General features: G+C 35.8%; 1 protein-coding gene across 1 annotated transcript in view; it reads right to left on the bottom strand.

Moving 5' to 3' along the window:
- LOC122815075 overlaps positions 1-23,184 on the bottom strand; it is a 3,014,144-nt gene that overhangs the window by 2,838,431 nt on the left and 152,529 nt on the right. The window contains exon 9 of the mRNA XM_044087319.1: positions 535-690. Within this exon, the coding sequence (XP_043943254.1) occupies positions 535-690 (156 nt within the window). The remainder of the gene's footprint in view (positions 1-534; positions 691-23,184) is intronic.

Raw genomic sequence — 23,184 nt, 5'->3', positions numbered from 1 at the left:
CATTTCTTTACAATGTGGGAAGGAACCAGTACACCAGATTACAATGTATACAGAAACAAGAAAGATGTGTAGACTCCATGTGGAATGCACCCCAGTAGTGAAAAGAATTAGAGAACATAGCCATATAAGCAAGAATGCTAACTTCTGCATTACTGATGCCAATTTAATTTTTATTTTATTTGAGAGCATGCTTTTCCAGTAAGTTAGAGTGTCACCTTGATGTAAACAGAAAGGAATTGTAGTAATTTTTACAATATTTTAAGTTGTACAGTACTTTATGATGTAATAATATGGGGCTGTAATCCAAGAAACACTTCAGTAGAGCATCCTTATCACAAAAATAACAACAAAAAACATGTTTTGCATTAATAACTATATACTGTGCATTATGTATTATACACAAATATGTAAAATGTAAGGGTTGTTTGTTGTTAAAAACAGAAGGCTGCAGTGTTAAAAAAAAGCTTTGTTTAATGCTTCAGGGCACATTGTTAATACTCCAGGTACAGAAATTAAGAATAAAACATTACTTACACGTTTTGCCTGTTGCTGATACTGGATCACTTGGCCCTTCAGGGTACACAGCATAAATACTCACTGTGTACTCTTTGTCCTCCTCTAAGTTATCAATTACATGGGAGGAAGCATCAGAGTGCAGATTCTGTTCATACGTCAGTCCAGGCCTGTTAGCTGAAAATCAGAACATTTAATTATTATTAAGTTAAGTGTGAAATGTTCATCATTGGATGCCATGTGGCAGACAGTATCACAAAAAAGCATACTGTATCTTCATCAGCTTTGTTGTTGTCAAGGTAAACTACATTAACTAGTTCAGCAATTAAGCAAAATGCCCTTTCAGATTATTTTCTGTACTGAAATGATGCATATGTGCTAGTTCAGTGACTGTGCACCTGCTGTTTGTTGTTTGATTTAACTGTGGCTGCCTTAATTATTTTGTTATACATTCATTTATTTGGTTGCCATATAAATGGACTACTGCAATTCAGATTCTGGTCAACCATGATGATGATAAAGATATACATATAGACAGACAGATATAGATAAATAGATAGAGATATCTAAATATAGATATAGACATAGCTACTCTCTCTCTCTATCTATATATATATATATATATATATATATATATATATATATATATGAAAAGACAAACAGGAACCAGGATACAATCCACCACAAGTTTATTTAGAGTTTTTGTTTCAGTAAATGAGAAACTTCTTCAGAATATACCCCAATTACACTACCCAGCCTTTTTATATACTCAGTTCAACATTAATTGATTCATTATGTCCCTAATTATCTCTTAAAAGGACACAATCAGTAAAAGACTTAAAATGCAATGAATATTTCTGGTCTTCCATTACATGCAGTTTTACAAACATAAAATTACAAGACATTGAAGCCTTTATAAAAAAATGTTGTTAGATAATTTTAAAATATTGAATTAAATGGATTTTTTATATCATTGTTCCTGTCATAAAAAAATCAGCTTTAAGTCTAAGAAGAGAGCTAATGGATATGGAGCTACTTGATCCATGATGTGCACCTGCATTTGTTTTAAGCTGCCATTTTAATTCCTTGTATTCTAAGCAGCCATTCAGTGGTCCCCCTCTGTCCCCCAAGGTTACTTGGTCAATAATAATAAACTTGAAACCATGCCCTTCATTATTGGAAACGTGTCGCTAAGACATTTTTGTTGTCTTTATTTTGAATGTCTCGATAATGCTGATATACTCTAGTTCTAATAGCATTGACAGTTTTTCCTTTGTAGAAACATGGACATTCTGTGCATAGAGCTAGATAAACCATTGCTTTACTGTTACTGTTAAACGTCTTGTATAGAGTGTATCTACCAATGTTAGGGATAGAGATAGTATTTGTTTCCAACATATGTCTGCATTGGGAGCAATATCCACATCTTGACATGCTTCCTTTTGTCCTACCTGTGTCATTACCTCTTTCTATTAAGGTTTTTATATTGGTGTCTTTCCTATATACAATTTTTGAAACTGTTTCTACAATGTTAATAAATTCTTTGTCAATACCAAAAATATTCCAGTTACGCCAAGCGATGTCCCTCAGTCCTGTGAATTGGTTATTGTATGTTAAAACAATAGACTTATTATATTCTTGCCTCTCTTGTATATGATTATTCACATTTAAAGTGTGTGCTGTACCCAGTAAAGGAAAATACTGTCCATTATTTCTCTTGTTAATGACTTCCTGAAAAATGACATTCAAAAAGTCTAAAGGGTACCCTCTCCTGGTTAACATATTTTTAAAATTTAAATTTGTTTTTGAAATTCTTCGTTGTCTGTGATCATTCTGGAAAGTCTGACCCCTTGACCCTTGACTAGGGACTTTTTTTGATGTAGAGGGTGTCAGCTGTCAAAATGCAGTAAGCTATTTGAGTAAGTAGTTTCCTATAGATTGTAGAATGAAACCCCTTGCCTTGCCTGTCTTTAAGAATAGAGATGTCCAGATAGTTTACCTGATCAGTGTTCCTAGTGGTAGTAAATTATAGGAAATTTGTAGTCCCATTAATATATCTAAGAAATCTTTCTAATTCTACTTTGTTACCTTTCGAAAAAATAATGATGTCATCTAGGTAATGACCATAGTATGTCCAGTTTCCAGAGAAAGAGCTATTTGGCATGTGTTCTATCTCCCAGAATGCTAGTATAATGTTTGAAAAAATGGGGGCACATGCTGCACCCATAGCTACCCCTATGCTTTGTTTAAACAGTTGTTTTTAAAAAATAATGATGTTGCTGTCCAAGACCAATTCCATTAAGGTTCTGATGGTAAGTATTCTGTCCACAGTGGTGTGTGTGTGTGTGTGTGTGTGTGTGTGTGTGTGTGTGTGTGTGTGTGTGTGTGTGTGTGTGTGTGTGTGTGTCTATATATATATATATATATATATATATATATATATATAGATATATGGGTTCACTACATAATCTTGAAATTTTGAAATATCAAATTTCAAAATCTCGAGACTATATAGCCGGAACCCTAAATGCCGGAAGACCAGAAGTGTGAAATTCAAAATCCCGAATGTACAACACACAACTTCCCCCACAATCAAACATAGAATACTACACTACAGATAAGCAAGGGGGCAAGCCCTCCTGCACCCACCATGTGGGGGGCTGTGCCCCCTACATCCCCCACTTAAATATACTAACTCTGAGGTTGCACAAATAGACACACAAGGGAAACTCACACCCACACATTTTGCAGTCCCTCACACACACACATCACAGTCACAACACACACTGACACACACTAAAGCCCCTAACTAACACACTTACACATAGATACTTACCTGAACACAAACCGCAACACCAGAAGCACTACTTTAATATCTCCGAACATCGGAATTTTGAATTTTGCGCTTCTGGTCTTTTGGTATTCAGGGGTTTCGGCTATATTGTCTTGAGATTCTGGAATTCGATATTCCGAAATTTTGAGATTATGTAGTGAACCCGTATATATATATATATATATATATATATATATATATATATATATATATACACATATCTATATATATATATATATATATATATATATACACATACACACACATACACACACACACACACACACACACACACACACACACACACACACACACACACACACACACACACACACACACACACACAAACAAAATACTGCATAAATACCAAAATATCACAATCTACCCCCCCTCAGTTGTATGTAACTGAAGTTTGGTATGATACAAGCCTGCTTAGAGGGAGTATTTTATGATAATTAAGGAAGACATCTAACAAACAAAAGGCCTTTTGGCTTGGAAGCCCTTTTAATCAACAGATAGGTAGCACTGTCTAGTTTGTGCTTGCTTAGCTGTGAGTGTGAGTGAGCCAATGGGGTTGAGGAGAAAATCAGCCATTCGGGTATTGTTTAGTTAGATTTTATCAAAAACACAATCTGATTGCTAACATTTTTGACCCCACACATTTTATGATGTATTTGTTTTTATTTTAATCTTATCTATGTGTACTATTCCCAATGGCTCATTTTCAGCCATGACTTTGTTCACAAAATGTAAAATGATACATCAACACTGACAAAATCTAAACATAAATAAACAGGACAGTAACTTAGCTTATATTATTACCAGAGTCTAAAATCCCATTGTTTATTAACATACACCAAAACTGAAAACATTAAATAAAAATATTATCAACAGTAACATTAAGGCAAGAGTACCTACTCTATCTGTCCACATGTGACCTGAGGTTAGATTATAAGCTGAAACACGGAGACATATCTGAAAAGAGCATTGGAACATGAAGGTAGAATGGTTGGTAAGACTTCTACACAAGCAAAAACAGAACAGCAGAACAAATTTCATAATGACTATATTTTCCTCTATATGGTCATGTACTTTATCAACTTGAACATTATTTCTACACAGAAAAAGGGGAGGGGCATGATAGATGAAAAAGATCACATTAAATGTCCCCTTTATACATTCCTTAGAAAAATAAAGCAATGTCTCTTAATGTTCTATTTTATTGGTTATCCCACCATGAATTACAGTCATGTACCAGGTGTCCTGCTGTAATGTGCACACAACAAAATGTTTACAGTAAGTCCCATACATCTGATACTCATAATGTTAAGAGAATAGGGTGCCTCACCCCCCCCCCCCGACTCAGGATTTGAGCAGAAAATCTCTCTGACGAACTACCTACCAGCTACCAAAGAAAGATCCCAGTGGAATACTGATCCTTAAAGTATGAACTAAATTTATAGCTGTATTATATACTCAAATGTCTGCAACTCATTGCTATCAATACTAATAGTGCACACTACTGGCGGAATCCTGTCTTCCCCATTAACTATTAAATAACTATTTAGAATCCCCTTTGCCTTTTCCAAAAATGATATTACTTAAACATGTTTGAATATAATTAAATTGAGATAAACCCCAACAAATAACAGAACTCCCAAGGAAACAGACACTGAAAATAGTATAACCTCACAAAATAATATATAGGATTATAGACTACTTAAACTATACTTCCCCCATACACTCCAACAATATATGTGCAAACATTACATGCTATACTAATGCATTAATCACCAGTATTTCTACTTTAACTGATGAAGTACTTCCCAACAAATAGTGTATCATTGGGATCAGCACAGACACCAAGTATGACCCCTGCTCCATTCCCCTATCCTACCCCCAATTCCCACCCATATCCACTACATTTATACTATCCAACCACATGCAATTAAGAATAGTAAGTCCCTCCCATCCCAATTAATCACTTAGCTCTTAAGAGTCCCTCTTCATTTAGCTCCCTATTACACAACACCCCTAGCTGTAGCTTAATTTTCACTTAAGCTTCTGTGTTATTTCCAGTACACTTATAATCTCTGTCTGTTCTAGTATTAAACATATATTATTTACAACACCCACAATTTTTCTTTCAGCCTATTAAATTCTATCGCTGTCAGTCCCACATTATGTAACAACAACTTACATCAATATGATTTGATTACTTACCTCTAGGTTTCGGTCTACCACTACTATATGTTAACCACCTCACTTGCTACCAAAGCTACAAAATACACAACTATCATCTCCCCACCTAAGTATCTACTTAACAGGCCTACACCATCTGTAATTAGTTTTATAGTAGCAGCTAGCATCCATCAGGACACAGCTCACTTCTGTTTCAAATTTAAACCATTCAATATACCATTAAGACAACAAAAAATAACATCCTCAGCTAGAATAACACCAAAAATGTATCTAGAAATACAACTCCATAAATCAATACTAACCAATGATGATATTCACCCAAATCCAGGCCCAATAAAATTCAGCTCAAATGAAACTGAAACCCCACCTCCTCCATCTAGCAGTAGTCAACTTTTATTACTCTAAATGCTAGAAGTATTTGTAACAAGATCACAGAACTCCATGCATGGATTACTGTTTAAAAGCCCAGCATCCCAGGCATAACAGAAATATGGCTACAATCAAATATTAGTAACACTGAAATATTACCACCAAGCTATAACATAATAAGGAATGATCGCTGTAAAAGAAAAGGTAGTGGGATGGCAATAATGCACCCAAATAGTCTCAATCTAACTCCTTATAATGCTCCCATACCACAATTCAATAAAACAGAACTTCTTACCACTTTCCTCAAGCTAACAAATCTGTGCCATTACCTGATATATTCCACTAGGCAATAAAATCAATATATTAGAAGACATTCTACACTGCACCTCAGGCTCCATCCCTCATGAAACAGTTATACTAGGAGATGTCAGTATCAGTTGGCTTGACCTTATATCTCCTTCCCCTAAATCTAGCATAAATCTTTTTGGATACAAACAATTGATACAACTCCAACATACTTTAGCAAAAACATAAATTCCATACAGGACTGTATTTTAGCATCTGATCCTACTAAATTTATCTCATCTGGCACCCTATCAAATCCCCTCAGTGACCATCTCAGTGATACCACAAACAAAATCCTCCAAAACTGCAAAGTATAAAAAACAGTCATAACTTAGTAAATTCCTAATCTGAAGAATTCAACAATATACTTTCCTCAATAAACTGTTATATATTGCAAAACATCCTACTAGAGGATGCTGTTGAAATTTTTAACTCTATTTTCCTTAACATTTTAAATAAAAAGACACCCCCAGAAATAAAAGAATAAAAACAAGAGATGCTTCATGGTTAACCATCACAACAAGAAAATAATGCAAACTAGAGACAAAGCCTGGAAAAAATGGTAGACAAACAAAACCCCATAAAACCTCCAACAGTACAAACGTCTTCTCAATCAGACTAAAGACCACATACTATCTGACAAGGAAACATATTATAGTGAAACTCTTCTCAATCAGACTAAAACCACATACTATCTGACAAGAAAACATATTATAGTGAACCTCTTCTCAGTCAGACTAAAACCACATACTATCTGACAAGGAAACATATTATAGTGAATGCCCAAAGCCAATCCAAAGAAATTCTGGTCAACTATTACAGAAATACTACAATCAGGACAAAAATATAACTCCAGCCCATGTTCAAATAGTGCACCTCTGGACAGTGCTACACAATTTAATAGCTACTTTGTAGAAAGCATAGCATCTGTTACAAAGCAATTCAGTCATAGTAATCCAGATTTTAAGCAACAAATATCTACTGCGTCTTGATTTACACTTCAGCCATTACCTACAGCCATATAAAAAATCTGTTAGGCAGACTTAAAATCTGATCTACGTCTGCAGATAACTTACACAGTGAATTCCTTAAAATGACAGAAAGTAGTATGATTTGTTTATTGAAGGCATGATAGACAGTGACACTTTCCACTATTTAAATATGTCAGCGCCAAAAATTCCTACTTTGTTTGGCACACCAAAAATCCACAAGGATCTAAAAAATCCTCCTTTTAGACCAATTGTGGATGGACGAGGGTCCATTACATATGCCTGTGCCAAACTGGTAGATGAGATTTTGAAACCTTTATTAAAAACAGAGCCTCAAATCTGCAAGGATTCTTGGAGCTTTTTACAAGGGATAGACAAAATGGCGTTTGATAGAAATTGTATATTTTTAGTGGTGGATATCAAAGATCTATACACAGTCATACCCCAGAAACTAGGCATTGAGTGGACTAGGGACTTCATGTTAAGGAAAGAGGCTTCTAATGACCAGATGAATCTTGTTGAAACCTTACTAGAAGTCATTTTGTTCAATAATTTTCTCACTTTTAAAGGACAATTTTACCTCCAGAAAACTGGGATTGCAATGGGGTCCCCTTGTGGCTGCAGTTTTGCAAACTCTGTCCTAGCATATTGGGAAAATGAATTCCTCTTTCAGAACAACTTATACACACATGTCACTTGGTACAATAGGTACCAAGATGACATGTGTTTCTTCTGGAAAGGGCCAGTTGACCTAATCCCTCAATTTATGGAAAGCCTCACAAGCATGACTGATTTTTTACAATTCACTTACTCAGTAGGTATCAATGAGATGTGTTTTTTAGATGTAAAATTAAGTAAGGATATCTTGAATAGTAAATATAAATCAGAGATATTCAGGAAGCCCACACATTCTAATTCCTTTCTTCACTTCACAAGCTGTCACCCCTTTCACCAGAAGAGAAGCGTGGTGAAAGGACAGTTCGTGAGGGCTGCTAGGATGGTGTCGGACAAAGATGATTTCATAATTGAATGTGATAATTTGAGCAATAAGTTCGCCATGAGAGGGTATCCAAATACTTTAATCAGGGAAGTTAAGGATGAGGTAGTCTCAAAACGAAACGCAGGGCATTTTCGACCCTTAATAGGAGGTGGCTCTATACAATCTAAGGTAGAGTCATCAAATAAAGACACATCACATTTTAACATCAATTTCATTTTCACTTTTTGTGTTGACTTTCAGGAAATTAGAGACATCATAAATAAAAACTGGAATTTTATCATTGAAGACACTGAATTAGTGAAAACTATTGGCATAAAACCCAAGTTTGTTTATAAGAGAGGTATGAATTTGAAGAGCTTGTTGGATAGGTCTAGTCATAAACCAACTAGGACAAATATGGGCATGTCAAAATGTGGCATGTGTCCTCAATGTAAGCACATAAAGACAGGGAATAGTGTGTGTATCAGGGGGAAAACCTATGCCATAAAAGGGAGATATAACTGTGATAGTAACAGAGTGGTGTATGTGGCTGAGTGCATAAAATGTTATGCATTTTATATAGGCAAAACGGAAAGATCACTCAAGAAGAGAGTATATGAGCATCTGTATGCTGTTGGCAGAAAAGATTTAACAAATGCTCTTGCCAGACACATACATGATGAACCTGATCATGGCTTTGTATTTTCGGTCATCCAACAAATCAATATCAGTATTAGGGGTGGACCATGGCAACTTTGGTTAGAAGAACAAGAATTACTATGGCAAATTAGAACAGCAGCCTATATTTCTCCAGGTCTTAATGAGTATGCATCATTAAAAAGCATACTAAAATTAAAAGCATTAATGAGGTGATGCTATTATAGCTGGCTAGGTATAACAATTATTGGCGAGTGTTGTTTTGTGGTGTTTTGTATGGTTTTGTTTTATTTTAACTTATTTTGTTTAAATGCTGCTAAATATTAATTTTAATATCGGAGTAAAACATGATATTATGGTGTAGGGTTGAGAAATAATAATTATGATTCTCAACCAATTAATTAATTTTTTAACTTAAAGAGATGTTAATTTATTGTGAATCAATATATACATTTATATATATATATTTTTATTATTCTACAGTTCAAATCATAGTTTACATGTATTTTATACAAACATTCAGTTACATGTAAAATGTTCATATTTATTCTGTTTTGTTGGGAAAATCTATAGCCTTCTTGTACGCATTTATTTCAGATAGGATATTCACAGTTTTGTTATCTAAGCATAATCAATGAATTATTCAAGTAACAAAAATGTAATCTCATTAAGCCATGTATTTAAAGAAGGCATCATGGTTGTCATTTTGTGTATGTCTGATGAAGGTTGGGGGATTACCTCGACCGAAAGCGCTTACTACATTAAACAGTCCGTGCAACTTTTTGGTCTCTGCTTGGTGCGTTTCTACTATTTTTTGGATTTTTGGTCTTCAGTTTTATTTTTTAAAACCACATACTATCTGACAAGGAAACATATTATAGTGAATGCCCAAAGCCAATCCAAAGAAATTCTGGTCAACTATTACAGAAATACTACAATCAGGACAAAAATATAACTCCAGCCCATGTTCAAATAGTGCACCTCTGGACAGTGCTACACAATTTAATAGCTACTTTGTAGAAAGCATAGCATCTGTTACAAAGCAATTCAGTCATAGTAATCCAGATTTTAAGCAACAAATATCTACTGCGTCTTGATTTACACTTCAGCCATTACCTACAGCCATATAAAAAATCTGTTAGGCAGACTTAAAATCTGATCTACGTCTGCAGATAACTTACACAGTGAATTCCTTAAAATGACAGAAAGTAGTATATGTAACCCCATATCCATACTCATAAATAGATCCATACAGGAAATGTGTTTGATAGATTAGATAGGAAAACAAGAAGGATGCTTCATGCTCACCAAATGATTTATAAAATTCAGTGCATACCAAGATTATATATTCTGCATTCCGAAAGAGGAATGGGCCTCCTTGAAATTGATTGTATGTATAGATCTGCAATGATGGGACTCCACACATATCTGCTGACCTCACAAGACCCAAACATAGTGAAAGTTTTGAAACATGAGGATAATGACTTCTCTGCTTAATCTAGCAGAGGCTTATCAGCGTCAAGCAGGAATAGAAATCAAACCAGAAGTAGATAAAAATCAGGCAGCAACTGAATGTGCCAAAAAAACAAAAACAAAAGAAAGAGTATAAGGTGAAGGAACAGATGAGAAGGCAAGAAATGTGGAAAAAGCATAAATATAGTTGCAAGTATAGAAAACTTCTGGAAGAATCTCATGTTGATCAGGAACAAACACAGGAATGGTTAACCAGAAGTGAATTCAAACCAAGAGATGAAATATTAATATTGATGGCCCAAGACAGTGGGCTGCATACAAGATGGTTTATAAAGTCCATTGAACATGTGGAAGAAACATTCAAATATAGGTTTTGTAAAACCAAATTAGAAACAGTTGCACACCTTGTTGCTGGCTGTGACAAGCTAATAGCAGAAGGACTGTATACTGAAAGGCATAATAATGTGGCGAGACTCTTGCACTGCTGATTGTGCAGACATTATGGTATTGAAGAGGCTGAAAAACACTAGAAACATGAGCCACAAAGCATCATAGAAAATGAAGAAGTCTACATCACATGGGATCATCCATTACCAACAGTTCAAAAGATAGATGCTAGAAAACCAGATATAGTGGTCCAAGAAAAGAAGACAAGAGTAGCATTGACCATTGAAATTGCCACATCCAGTGACTACATTGTCTTGCATACAGAGAGACACAAAGTCATAAAATATCAGGATCTGCAGACAGAAATGACAGCAATGTGGAAGAAAGATACCCAGACAGTTCCAACAGTAGTAGGAGCAACAGGTCTTATAAAAAAGAATTTACAATCGTATTTAGATATGTTAACAATACATGTAACTCCATATGAACTGCAGAAGGAGTCATTACTGGGCACATTGTGGGTGCTGCAAAGAGCACTACTGGCTGACATCAAAGATTGAAACAGTGCTAATTTCATGAACTTTAATCATACTTTGACTTAGGAATGGGGTCCATTCCCATCATGGTATTAGAAACCCAAAAGATTTGGAGAAATTAAAAAAGAAAACTATGTCCCTAGAATCTAGAAAAAGTCACATATTATCCTCCTCTATAAAGGTGTAACTTCAACAGACATCACAAACTTCAGGCCAATAGTATTCCTATCCCCTCCATAAAATATTGGAAAATGCATCCATGAACAACTCCTACTATACATCAACCAAGAAAATGTTTTAACAAAAATCTTGCATGGTTTCTGACCCTCCCAAAACACAAATACATCTCTCATAGCTTTCTCATGTACACTTGCACACAACATGCTTCTCTTCTACAGTACACAGATGACTCAAAACGTATATGTACTATCAATAATCAAGCATGCCTTAACCAAATTACTCAAGAATCCCTCACTGCTACTGAAAAATGGTTACAAAACTCCCAACTCATGCTTAACCCAAAGAAAATCAAAATATTACCTTTCTGTCCCAAAGCTCTATCTCATGAAAAAACAACTTTAAAATATACTCCTTCAATAATATCATTATGGAAGTAGCCTCCAATACAAAACTCCTAGCCAAGACTATAGATGACAATCTTAAATTTGATCACCACATTCAAAATGCCACCACAAAACATACCAAAAACAAAGCTTACTCTACAAAGCTAGAAACTTCCTCACCTTCACATCCACATCCAGACACACCCTTGTAAAGAATTATTGCCTGCCTTCTCTTCTTTATGGTGCCTCCATCCTCACTAACTTTCAAATCTCACTTACACAAAAATTCAAACAATATTGCAATAAAATTGCCAAATCTGCATCAAATTTCCACTACTATTACCCACCACTGCACTTCAGTAAAATCACTTAACTGGCTAGAACTACCCAAATACATAAAATATACTCAGCTAATCACCACACATAAAATCATTTACTACCATGCACCTGTCCAGACTTAAATACTTCCCTAAGCGTCCCCTGTGATCAAATAACCAAATACAATTCACTGCTCATAAACCAACCAAATCAGCAGGGTATTCCCTATATTTTTACTCTGTAGCTAAAATATGGAATACTATCCCCACATCAGTGATGAAAGATACATCCACAAAATCCTTCATACTTTAAATAAAAGACTGTCTGAAAAATCCATGATTCTGCTCATGTTCTTCACCAGGTTAATCAAATAATTCCATCATCTATTCCAGTGTGTAAATGCAATAACATTACTCTTCATTATAGTATTTATGTTTTATGTAATTAGCTACTTCTTGCCCCTTTCCACCTCTACCTTTTGGTATTACTATTTAGAATGCAGGCCCCTATTTACTCTTCCTCCTTTATACTTCCTGGCCCTCTCGATCTATACACCTCACTATACTACTGAGTATATAAGCTTCTATCTTTTCCTACCCTGCCTTGCAAGACCCATAGTTCCCCTCTGTAGAATAGTGTGTGTGTGTGTTGTACCTTTAAGAAGCATTTCCAAGGATAGCATGTGCATATAAATAGCAAGCACATGCTAGCTTCAGTGCCATTTTGAGAGTATAGCCAGAGAGTGAGCATGTATGAGTGTGATAGCTAGTTTGTTTACAAGTTTATCTAAGTTAAAGTTATTAAGCCTCAATCCTGATGTCTTTGTACATAATAAAGCTGCTTGAACAGAAACCACAGATGTTCATCTATTTTATCTTGACCAGACGAGCAACATGGTGTCAGAACTAGAACAGAGACTGCTTTTCAGAGCCACAAGGTGCAGACTTAAAAGTGAAGGTAAACTAAGTGAACTGAGTACAAACAATGGCCAGACACAAACTAAAGGTAATGAAAACTTGCACAAATTATTTATTTTATTAAAAAGATAAAAATGGAACATTACAAGGGCACAGAACACATTATTAAGCAAGTGAGGGGGCACAAAAAATGTATTTATTAAATGAAATGTTTGAAATTAAGATATTTGATAAAATGTTTATCAGAAAAGCACATAAGGGGTTTGGAATTACTTCAGAATTACAAAACAAACATATTTAAAGTAAAATGAGCATGTTTAGAGTAAAACGAGCACAAAAAAAAGAATAATGGGCATGAAAAACGATTAAATGAGCAAAATAAATATAATAAAGGGCAAAAAGGGTGCATTAAGCATAAATAAAGCAAGGTGACTGCATGTTTTTTGACAAGATACTGTGTTTTGGCATAAACTATTATTTCATATTGATTAAAACTATTCAGGGCATAACTAGAGTTATTCAAAGTATCTCAAAGTGTGTAAAAGTGCTTATTACTGTGGATTTATTCTGAAGAGTTTATTGTGTGCAAAGTGCAGCTATTTCATAAAGTGCAGTCAAAATACAGCCATTTCAAAACGTTTCTTGTGCTGGTAGTGTCTGTTTGCAGAGTGCCACTATTACAGAGTGTTTCTTGCACTGTACAGAGTTATTTAGCAAAGTACAGACATTTTGGGAAAGTTTCAGTGTGCTATGTACTGTTTATTCAAAAAGTGCAGTTACTTTGAAATGTTTTTTTACTCTGAGCTTCTTCTGCCCAGTTTATTTGCACAGTGCAGTCATTTTGAACTGTTTCTTACACTGATAAGAGGTGAAATCTTACAGTGCATTGATTTCAGGATTATTCTTGTGCACAGAAGGCTTATTTGACAAAGTTCAGTTATTCAGAGGTTTGTTGTGCTATTGGACATAGTTACAAGTACTGGCATAAACTTCTGGCAAATGTATATGTGTTTGTGTGTTCGGGCATACTTGCAAAAGCCTTCACTGGTATGTGTTAATATGGCAGAGGCATTTACAAAAGAAATAGACCGAAACCAAACAGCACCAAAATGAGGAACCTTGTCAGCAGAAACCACACGAATAAATCCTTAACGCGTTTTATTTAAAATGTCAGCAGAGCGTTTTCGCCACAGTACACTGTGGCTTCTTCAGAGGCAATAAAAATCAGACATAAAACACTCCGTTTAAATCAGGTTACATCAGGAAGTGACATCTTCCTGTTTCCTGAAAACCAGCAGCAGTTTACTATAACACTTGTGAACAATTTTAAAACCTTTTTAAGTACAACTACACCATTCAGTACTTAACAAAGCATAACCACAATCAGTGTATCCAGCTTGTAAAAACTTCATAAAAGACATAAAATTTGCAATATACATATTCCAAATACATCAAAATAGGACAAAGACTTTGTGGTAAAAACATCTCCTACAAGATGTACATTAATATGCAGGACTACGACACAAATTACTACTAACTATTACTTATTCCTCAAATGAAAATAAAAATGTGTTCAATCTCATAACTACAAATTAATGAACACACTTGAATAAGTAAACCCAAAAGGAGATATATAGGGAAGCTCATTAAAGAAATAAAAAGAAATATACATGTATAAATATATCCCAATTATCTAGCTACCACTAACACCCATGTGTAGTAGTATAAGGAAACCAATTCACGCCTATCTACATGGGGTAGTAATAACCATTAACTTACTAACAAGGGTATATTCTATCTAAGATAACTTTTCAATTTTAGAACAGGGGCTATGTTGCAGATTTACGTTTCAACCCAGATCTAAGCGCACCGCCATTCCAGTTCGGTTTTCGAGATCAGGTGTAGCCAATTACAATCTGGTAATGAAATCAGCCATGAATTGGAAGCTATGACCTGGGTTCAAAGTCTATATGTTTGCCAGTGCATTGTCGCCCTTCTATTCTTATCGCATACAAATGTTCATCCGGTACCGGTCACGTCTCGTTTATCGATGTAGAACTTGGCAACAATACATGGCAATATAGATAACAGATTACTTTCACAATTAAGTGTAAACCGAATGTCGCTTTTCCCCGACCTTAAATGTCTCACCAGTTCGAACATTATTACAAAATTAAAGAAACCACATTTGAACATGCCTCTTTTATAAAAGTGTCTTGAGGTACATCCCTTTGTAATACTTTTTATTTGATCTCCTAAAATAAAGTTTCACCAGTTTTCAGAAGAGATTGAAGATATAAGATGCCAATTCTTCCACATTACATCAAGAATACCTTTAGAATTACTAAAAGTAGTAATAAAACTTAAGGAAAAGTCAAATTCCTCACCTGTTGGTGTTATTGTACTCACCATTATCATTGAAGCTCATCGACCCATGTTAATACTAAGGTCGATACAGAGTTTTTGAATAATAAGGTTTATAAAACCATTATTCCTTTAGAAGTAACTTCACCGATGGTCAAGTAGCATTTTTCTGGTACCACGAACACCATCACTCATTAACGACCGTTTTCATTGGCAATCACCGTTCACGATATCTGCTTGTCATGATGATGAAATAGCGCAGAACCACCAGTACGCGATTTTCAAACTAGACGCCAGCCATCTTTACTGTTTACATCGAGATCAATCCGCTGGCCGGTGTTCCCAAATTTAAATGTTGTCAGTTGTTGAATTGGTTCACAAGCAGTCTTCGGTTCGAACAATATAAATATTCAGAAACGCGTAGAATACAACAGACTATTAACTGGGATCTTCTTCATATTAGTTCCATAACATACTGTTATTTCATTGCCATTACCACGCTTTCGTAAAAGAAGTCCCAGCGCAAGAGAATATGGTCAAGATACTTCAATACTTCCTGTAATGTTCACTTTAGAATTCAGTCTCGAAGATCTTAGCATTCACCGCTTCGATGTGGTATAGAGAGTATATTCATGACATCTATTCATGTTAAAAGTTATCACTGTTATCATTAATACAAACAAGAACATGAGTTCTCAGATATTGGAATCTTAATATTTATCCAGTATATTTAATGTTAGAGTAGGATACGCAAGACATCACCATATGAGGGCGCTGATTGATGGTAGATCGCTCATTACGATCCCTGCTCTAAGCTCATTACAAATATACTGATAAATATATTAAAGGATTCCCAGTATATGCAAGGACTGGTCGCTTTTGACAGTATTAATGGTACTCTATATAACAGTGATAATAACTTTTTAACTATAGATGTCATAGACCTATATACTTCTATACCGCATCAAGAAGCGGTGGAATGGATTGGGTCTATGCTTCAGGGATTTGGGGCCTCTAAATTGGAAGTAGACTTGGTTACAGAATTATTGGAAATTGTCTTGACCACTAATTATTTCACCTTTAATGGGGACTTCTTTTTACAGAAACGCAGGTGGCGATGGGCTCACCATGTGGAGCTGGAGTAGCAAATTATGTTATGGGATATTGGGAGGCTAATATCCTAAAGAGAGTCCCAGGTTTAATGGAATCTGTTGTATTCTACACCCGTTTCCTGGACGATATTTTTATATTGTTCAGGGGCTCGGAGGTAGAAGCTGCAGTTTTTGTGGAAACTATTAATTCAACAACTGAATTTTTAAAGTTTACATTTAAATTTTCAACCAGCGAGATTGATTATCTCGATGTTAAACTAGTAAAGGACCCTGTAGATGAAGCACTGACGTCTACCGTATTTAGAAAATCCACGTACTGCAATTCGTTCCTGCACTTTACCAGTTTCCATCCGTACAAACAGAAAAGATCTATCGTGAAGGGACAGTTGGTGAGAGCAGGAAGAATGTGCAGTACGTTGGTGGATTTCACCAAGGAATGTGCTTTATTGAGGGAGATGTTCATTAACCGAGGGTACCCAGAAAAAATGCTACTTGAGCTCATCAGTGAAGTTACTTCTAAAAGGAATAATGGTTTTTATAAACCTTTATTATTCCAAAAAAACTCTGGATACATCGACCTTAGTATTAACATGGGTCCGGATGAGCTTCAATCTGATAATGGGGTGAGTGCCACAATAACACCAACAGGTGAGGAATTTGACTTTTCCTTAAGTTTTATTACTACTTTTAGTAATAATTCTAAAGGTATTCTTGATGTAATACGGAAGAATTGGCATCTTATATCTTCCAATTCTCTTCTGGTTGAAAAACTGGGTAGGGAGCCCAAATTTATTTTTAGGAGATCAAATAACCTAAAAGAATTATTACAAAGGGATGTACCTCAAGACACTTTTTATAAAAGGAAAGGCATGTTCAAATGTGGTTTCTTTAAATTTTGTAATAATGTTCGAACTGGTGAGACATTTAAGGTCAGGGAGAAAAAGTATGACATTCGGTTTACACTTAATTGTGAAAGTAAATCTGTTATCTATATTGCCATGTGTAATTGTTGCCAAGGGTTCTACATCGGTAAAACGGACCGACGTGTCCGGGACCGTATGTATGAACATTTGTATGCGATTAAGAATAAGAAGGACGACAATGCACTGGCAAAACATATAGCTTTGAACCCAGGTCATAGCTTCCAATTCATGGCTATTGACCATGTACCATTAAAGGTTAGGGGTGGCCCTTTTCGTTAATCCTCTAAAACCGAACTGGAATGGCAGTTACGTTTAGACGCGTTTAGACATCCTGGGTTGAACAGTAACTGCAACATAGCCCCTGTTCTAAAATTGAAAAGTTATCTTAGATAGAATATACCCCCTTGGTTAGTAAGTTAATGGTTGGCTACTACCCCCATGTAGATAGGCGTGAATTGGTTTCCCTTATATTACTATACATGGGTGTTAGTGGTAGCTTGATAATTGGGATATATTTATACATGTATATTTCTTTTTATTTCTTTAATGAGCTTCCCTATATATCTCCTTTTTGGGTTTACTTATTCAAGTGTGTTTGCATTAATTTGTAGTTATGAGATTGAACACATTTTTATTTTCATTTGAGGGAATAAGTAATAGTTAGTAGTAATTTGTGTCGTAGTCCTGCATATTAATGTACATCTTGTAGGAGATGTTTTTTACCACAAAGTCTTTGGTCCTATTTTGATGTATTTGGAATATGTATATTGCAAATTTTATGTCTTTTTTATGAAGTTTTTACAAGCTGGGATACACTGATTGTGGTTATGCTTTGTTAAGTACTGAATGGTGTAGTTGTACTTAAAAAGGTTTTAAAATTGTTCACAAGTGTTATAGTAAACTGCTGCTGGTTTTCAGGAAACAGGAAGATGTCACTTCCTGATGTAACCTGATTTAAACTGAGTGTTTTATGTCTGATTTTTATTGCCTCTGAAGAAGCCACAGTGTACTGTGGCGAAAACGCTCTGCTGACATTTTAAATAAAACGCGTTAAGGATTTATTCGTGTGGTTTCTGCTGACAAGGTTCCTCATTTTGGTGCTGTATGGCAGAGGCATTTCACAGACCAGGTCCACTTGCATTTTATCAGAATATTACAAAGAATTGGAGAATATTTGAGCAAGAGTACGATATTTTTTATACAGACAGCTTATTCTGACAAAGATGCATGCACCAGGACATTCATTTTGCTAAAGTCTAGCTGGGTCAGAGGCCATTGAAAGAGAGCATTCATTTGTGTATGCACCACCAGTATATGAAGGAGAAGGGAAAACCATCATACTGTTGTACAGGCTGAATCAAGGGAAGACCCAGAGTGTTTGAAATGCAAATTCAGGGAAATGTGCAACCCCCAGACATATGTTACATTAGACAGGCTTTTGTTTTACACAAGAGATCAAAAGCCAGGAGAACCTTTTGCAGCTTATATTACTGACTTGTGAAACAAAGCTAAAATGTGTTGGTGATTTAAAAGACGAGTTAATAAAGGACAGGCTTGTGTGTGGTATTAATAGTGCTGAAGTGAGAAAGATTTTGCTTCATGTCAGTGACGTAATGCTGAGCAAAGCTATTGAGATTTGTCAAATCTATGAAGTTACAGAAAGGCACACAAGTATGCTTGCAAGTAATATGCTTTCAGAAGGCTCCAGAGCAAATATTGACAGCATACATGTGGCTAGCAGAAGCAGGCCTAAGCACATAGCAGGTGTAACCACTGCCAGTGTGGCAGGTAAAAACCTATAGTTTTCCAGCAAGTTTTAAGACTAGTTCAGTGAAAAGAACATGCTCAGTTCAGTACAAGGGTGAGTCAGCAACCCCAAATCAAGCTTTAATGTTAACTGTCACAACTGTACCAGTCGTGTCTAAAAGAGAAAAGTGCTTAGCATTTGGTCAGCAATGTAAAAAATGGAACCATTTTCAAAAGTTTTGCAAATCAAGTAAACCTCACACAGTTATAAAAAAGCAAGTTGATCATACAGAGAGCTGCAACTCTACTTTCTAAGTAGATGGTGTGTCAATAATTGGTGAAAAGGTTGATGCAGTATATTTACTGGCAAAGAATGACATTTTCTGTACTGTCCAGATCAATAGTAACTCCACTGAGCTCAAAGTAGACACTGGTTCAAAGTGTAATGTTATGTCAGCAGACTCATTTGCTAAGGAGGTGAGAGCTGGTAAGCAACTTAATGTGGCCAGTTGTGCAAAACTTGTTGCTTATGGAGGTGAAGAAATTCAAACTGAAGGCTAAGTAGTGCTTTCATGTTATGTGGCCAAGAACTATTATAGCCTATTATTCGATGTAGTTCAAAGACCTGTGCAGTTATTATTGGGTCTCAGTGACAATTTGAAAATGAATCTGCTTTCCTTTACCAAAGAAGTTCATCATATAATCATGTCTCAGTTCCAGTTTTACTGATGCTATTTTCTCAGAGTATGCTGATGTTTTCGATGACAAGTTAGGCAAGTTTAGTTTCCAGTTGCGCATTCTATGAAGTTAAACCCAGAGATTAGTCCAGTGGTCAGACCAGCAAGAAAAGTTCCAATAGTTATGCAGAATAAAATCAAAGCTCAGTTGGATAAAATGGTGCAAGGTATAATCTGTCCAGTTACAGAACCTACTGAATGTGTGCTGTCCATGGTAGCAGCCCACAAAAAAGGTTCAAACAAAATCAGAATATGCATTGACCCAACGTATTTGAACAAATCATTAAAGAGACCACATCATCCTATATGTACAGTCGAGGAAGTTGCAACCCTAATACCAAATGCCACTTTTTTTCTGTTTTGGATGCTAAAGGTTCATTTTGGCAAGTAGTGCTTGATCACAAATCTTCACTGACTACTTTCAGTACTCCATTTGGAAGATATAGATTCTTCAGGATGCAATTTGGAATAAATTCTACAAGTGAAGTCTTTCAGTGTGCAATGGAGCAGATTTTTTTCAGGTTATCCTTATGCCATAATAGTAGATGATTTATTGGTTGGAGGCAATGGTGAAGCAGAGCATGACAGAAACCTTAGGAAAGTTCTAGACAGAGCATGTGAAGTGAACTTGAAGCTCAATCCAGACTACAAGAAGTCACATATGTAGGTCATTTATTTACTACCACTGGCTTGCAACAAGACCCGTCCAAGCAAGCAGCCATTCTAAAGATGCCAACACCAGATAATGTTCAGGCTCTACAATGTTTTCTTGGTATGGTCAACTATTTAGGCAAGTTTATACCAGACTTCAGTGAGATGACAGCGCCTTTGAGAGAGCTGATGTGTAAAAATGTTGCATGATCTTGGTTGGAACAGCACCAGAGAGCATTTGAAGACCTTAAGCAGAAAATTGCCACCCCACCTACATTAAGATAAAATGATGTCAATAAACCATTTACTCTTTCCTGTGATGCTTCAAAAGTTAGTCTTGGTGCAGTTATTCTTCAGAAAGGCAGACCAGTAGCCTATGCATCCAGAACTCCTACCCAAACTGAAATGCAATATGCTTAAATTGAGAAAGAACTTTTGGCAATAATATTTGCATGTGCAAAGTTTAATGAGTTTATTTATGGTCAAGCTATTCAGACTGAAACTGATCACCAACCTCTAGTCACGGATTTAAAGAAGCCTATGCATTCAGCTCCAGCAAGATTACAAAAAAATGATGCTCAGATTGCAAAAGTGCAACTTCAAAATGGACTATACAAAAGGGAAACTTCTTTATCTGGCTCATACCTTATCCAGATAACCCAAAAATACAACGGAACAGCTGAATGCAGGGAATTTTGACTTTGATGTCATGGAAGTGCGCAATTTTTCTACCATGAGACTTTATGAGCTGAGAGATCATACAAAGACTTATCCAGTTTTGCAAAAGCTTAACTACTACATTAATGTTGGACAGCCATCGACGCAATCTAGTGTCCCACCAGAAATGCAAACTTATTTTCCTTACAGAGATGAAATGTTGATGGAAGATGGCATTATTTTCAAAGGTCCTAAAATTATTGTTCCTGCTTCTTACAACGTGAATACATCCAGATTTTGCTTTGTGGTCACTCAGGTTCCAAATGTACCAAAAGAAGGGTAAGAGCAGTAGTATTTTGGCCTTCTCTAGCAAAAGACATTGATAAAGTACTTTCTTCTTGTTCAGTATGCAATAGTACTAAATCACATTTGCAAAAAGAACCACTTCAGCTAAGTTAAGTTCCTGAATTACCTTGGTCAACAGGAGCCACTGATATATTCAAGTGGAACAATCAGCATTACTTAGTCTTGGTAGACTCTTATTCAAACTGATTTGAGATCGATTTACTACCTAACCTAACATCCATTGCTGTTATCACCAAGTTAAAATGTCATTTCTGAATCTATGGTAGTCCACTTAAAGTTATTTCTGACAATGGTATCCAATTTACCAGTCAGTTGTTTCAGAAATTTGCAAAATAATGAGATTTTATACATGTTACTAGTAGTCCAGAATACCCACAGTCAAATGGACTAGCTGAACATGCAGTACATAGTGCAAAGCAATTACTAGAGAAGTCAAAGTGTGATAATGCTGATGTCTTTTTGAATTTACTCAATCTTGGAAACATACCTCGTGATGATATAATTGGCTCACCTGCTCAGAGACTTCTATCTAGGCAAACCAGAACAACCTTGCCTATCAGTTCTAGTTTGTTGAGGCCTAAAGCAAAGAACAACAGAACAATCAAACCTCAACTATTCAGCAATTGTTCTTTCCAGAAGACCAGCTATGATAAATAAAGCAGATTTCTTCATCCATTGAAAGAAGGAGAGACAGTGAAAATACAAATGGCGAAAGTTTCGACAGGCTTGCGAGTAATAGGTATATGTGCCAAGCCAAGATCCTACTTCTTAGAATTTGAGGGTGTGGAGTACAGAAGAAATCACAGACATCTTCTTCCTATATCAGAATTGATACTACAGCATTGTTACTGTGATACAGACTCTAGATCTCAGAGCAATTCAGACAATGTTCCTGTTGCAGAACGTGTCTTAACTTCTACTTCCATTCCTGATGATGTTCCTGATGTCCCCAAAGTTGAACATTCAGCAGAAACAGTCCCAGTTGCTAGACCTATATCTAATTTCTATGTCACATGATTTGGTCGCATTTACAGACCTAGTGTGAAATACACAGCAACCTGGACATAATTGTCTATATGTATTTAGTTCTGTATAATTGCATGGCAAAGACTTATTTTATATTAATTGCGTGTCAATTGTCGTCAATAATGCATGACTCCTTTCACAAAGAGAGAGGATGTAGAATAGTGTGTGTGTGTGTGTGTGTGTGTGTGTGTGTGTGTGTGTGTGTGTGTGTGTGTGTGTGTGTGTGTGTGTGTGTGTGTGTGGTACCTTTAAAAAGCATTTCCAAGGACAGTACATGCATATGAATAGCAAGCATGTGCTAGCTTCAGTGCCATTTTGAGAGTGTAGCCAGAGACTGAGCATGTATGAGTGTGATAGCTAGTTTGTTTATAAGTTTATCTAAGTTAAAGTTATTAAGCCTCAATCCTGATGTATTTATACATAATAAAGCTGCTTAAACAGAACCCACCGACGTTTGTCTGTTTTATCTTGACCATACAAGCAACACCTTCCTTTACCACCTCTGTACAATAAGGTATGTA

The sequence above is a fragment of the Protopterus annectens genome, chromosome 11.part0 (assembly GCF_019279795.1).
Source record: "Protopterus annectens isolate FY-2018-M chromosome 11.part0, PAN1.0, whole genome shotgun sequence".
NCBI classification, from domain to species: Eukaryota; Metazoa; Chordata; order Ceratodontiformes; family Protopteridae; genus Protopterus; species Protopterus annectens.
This window is presented reverse-complemented; position numbering and strand designations above follow the sequence as displayed.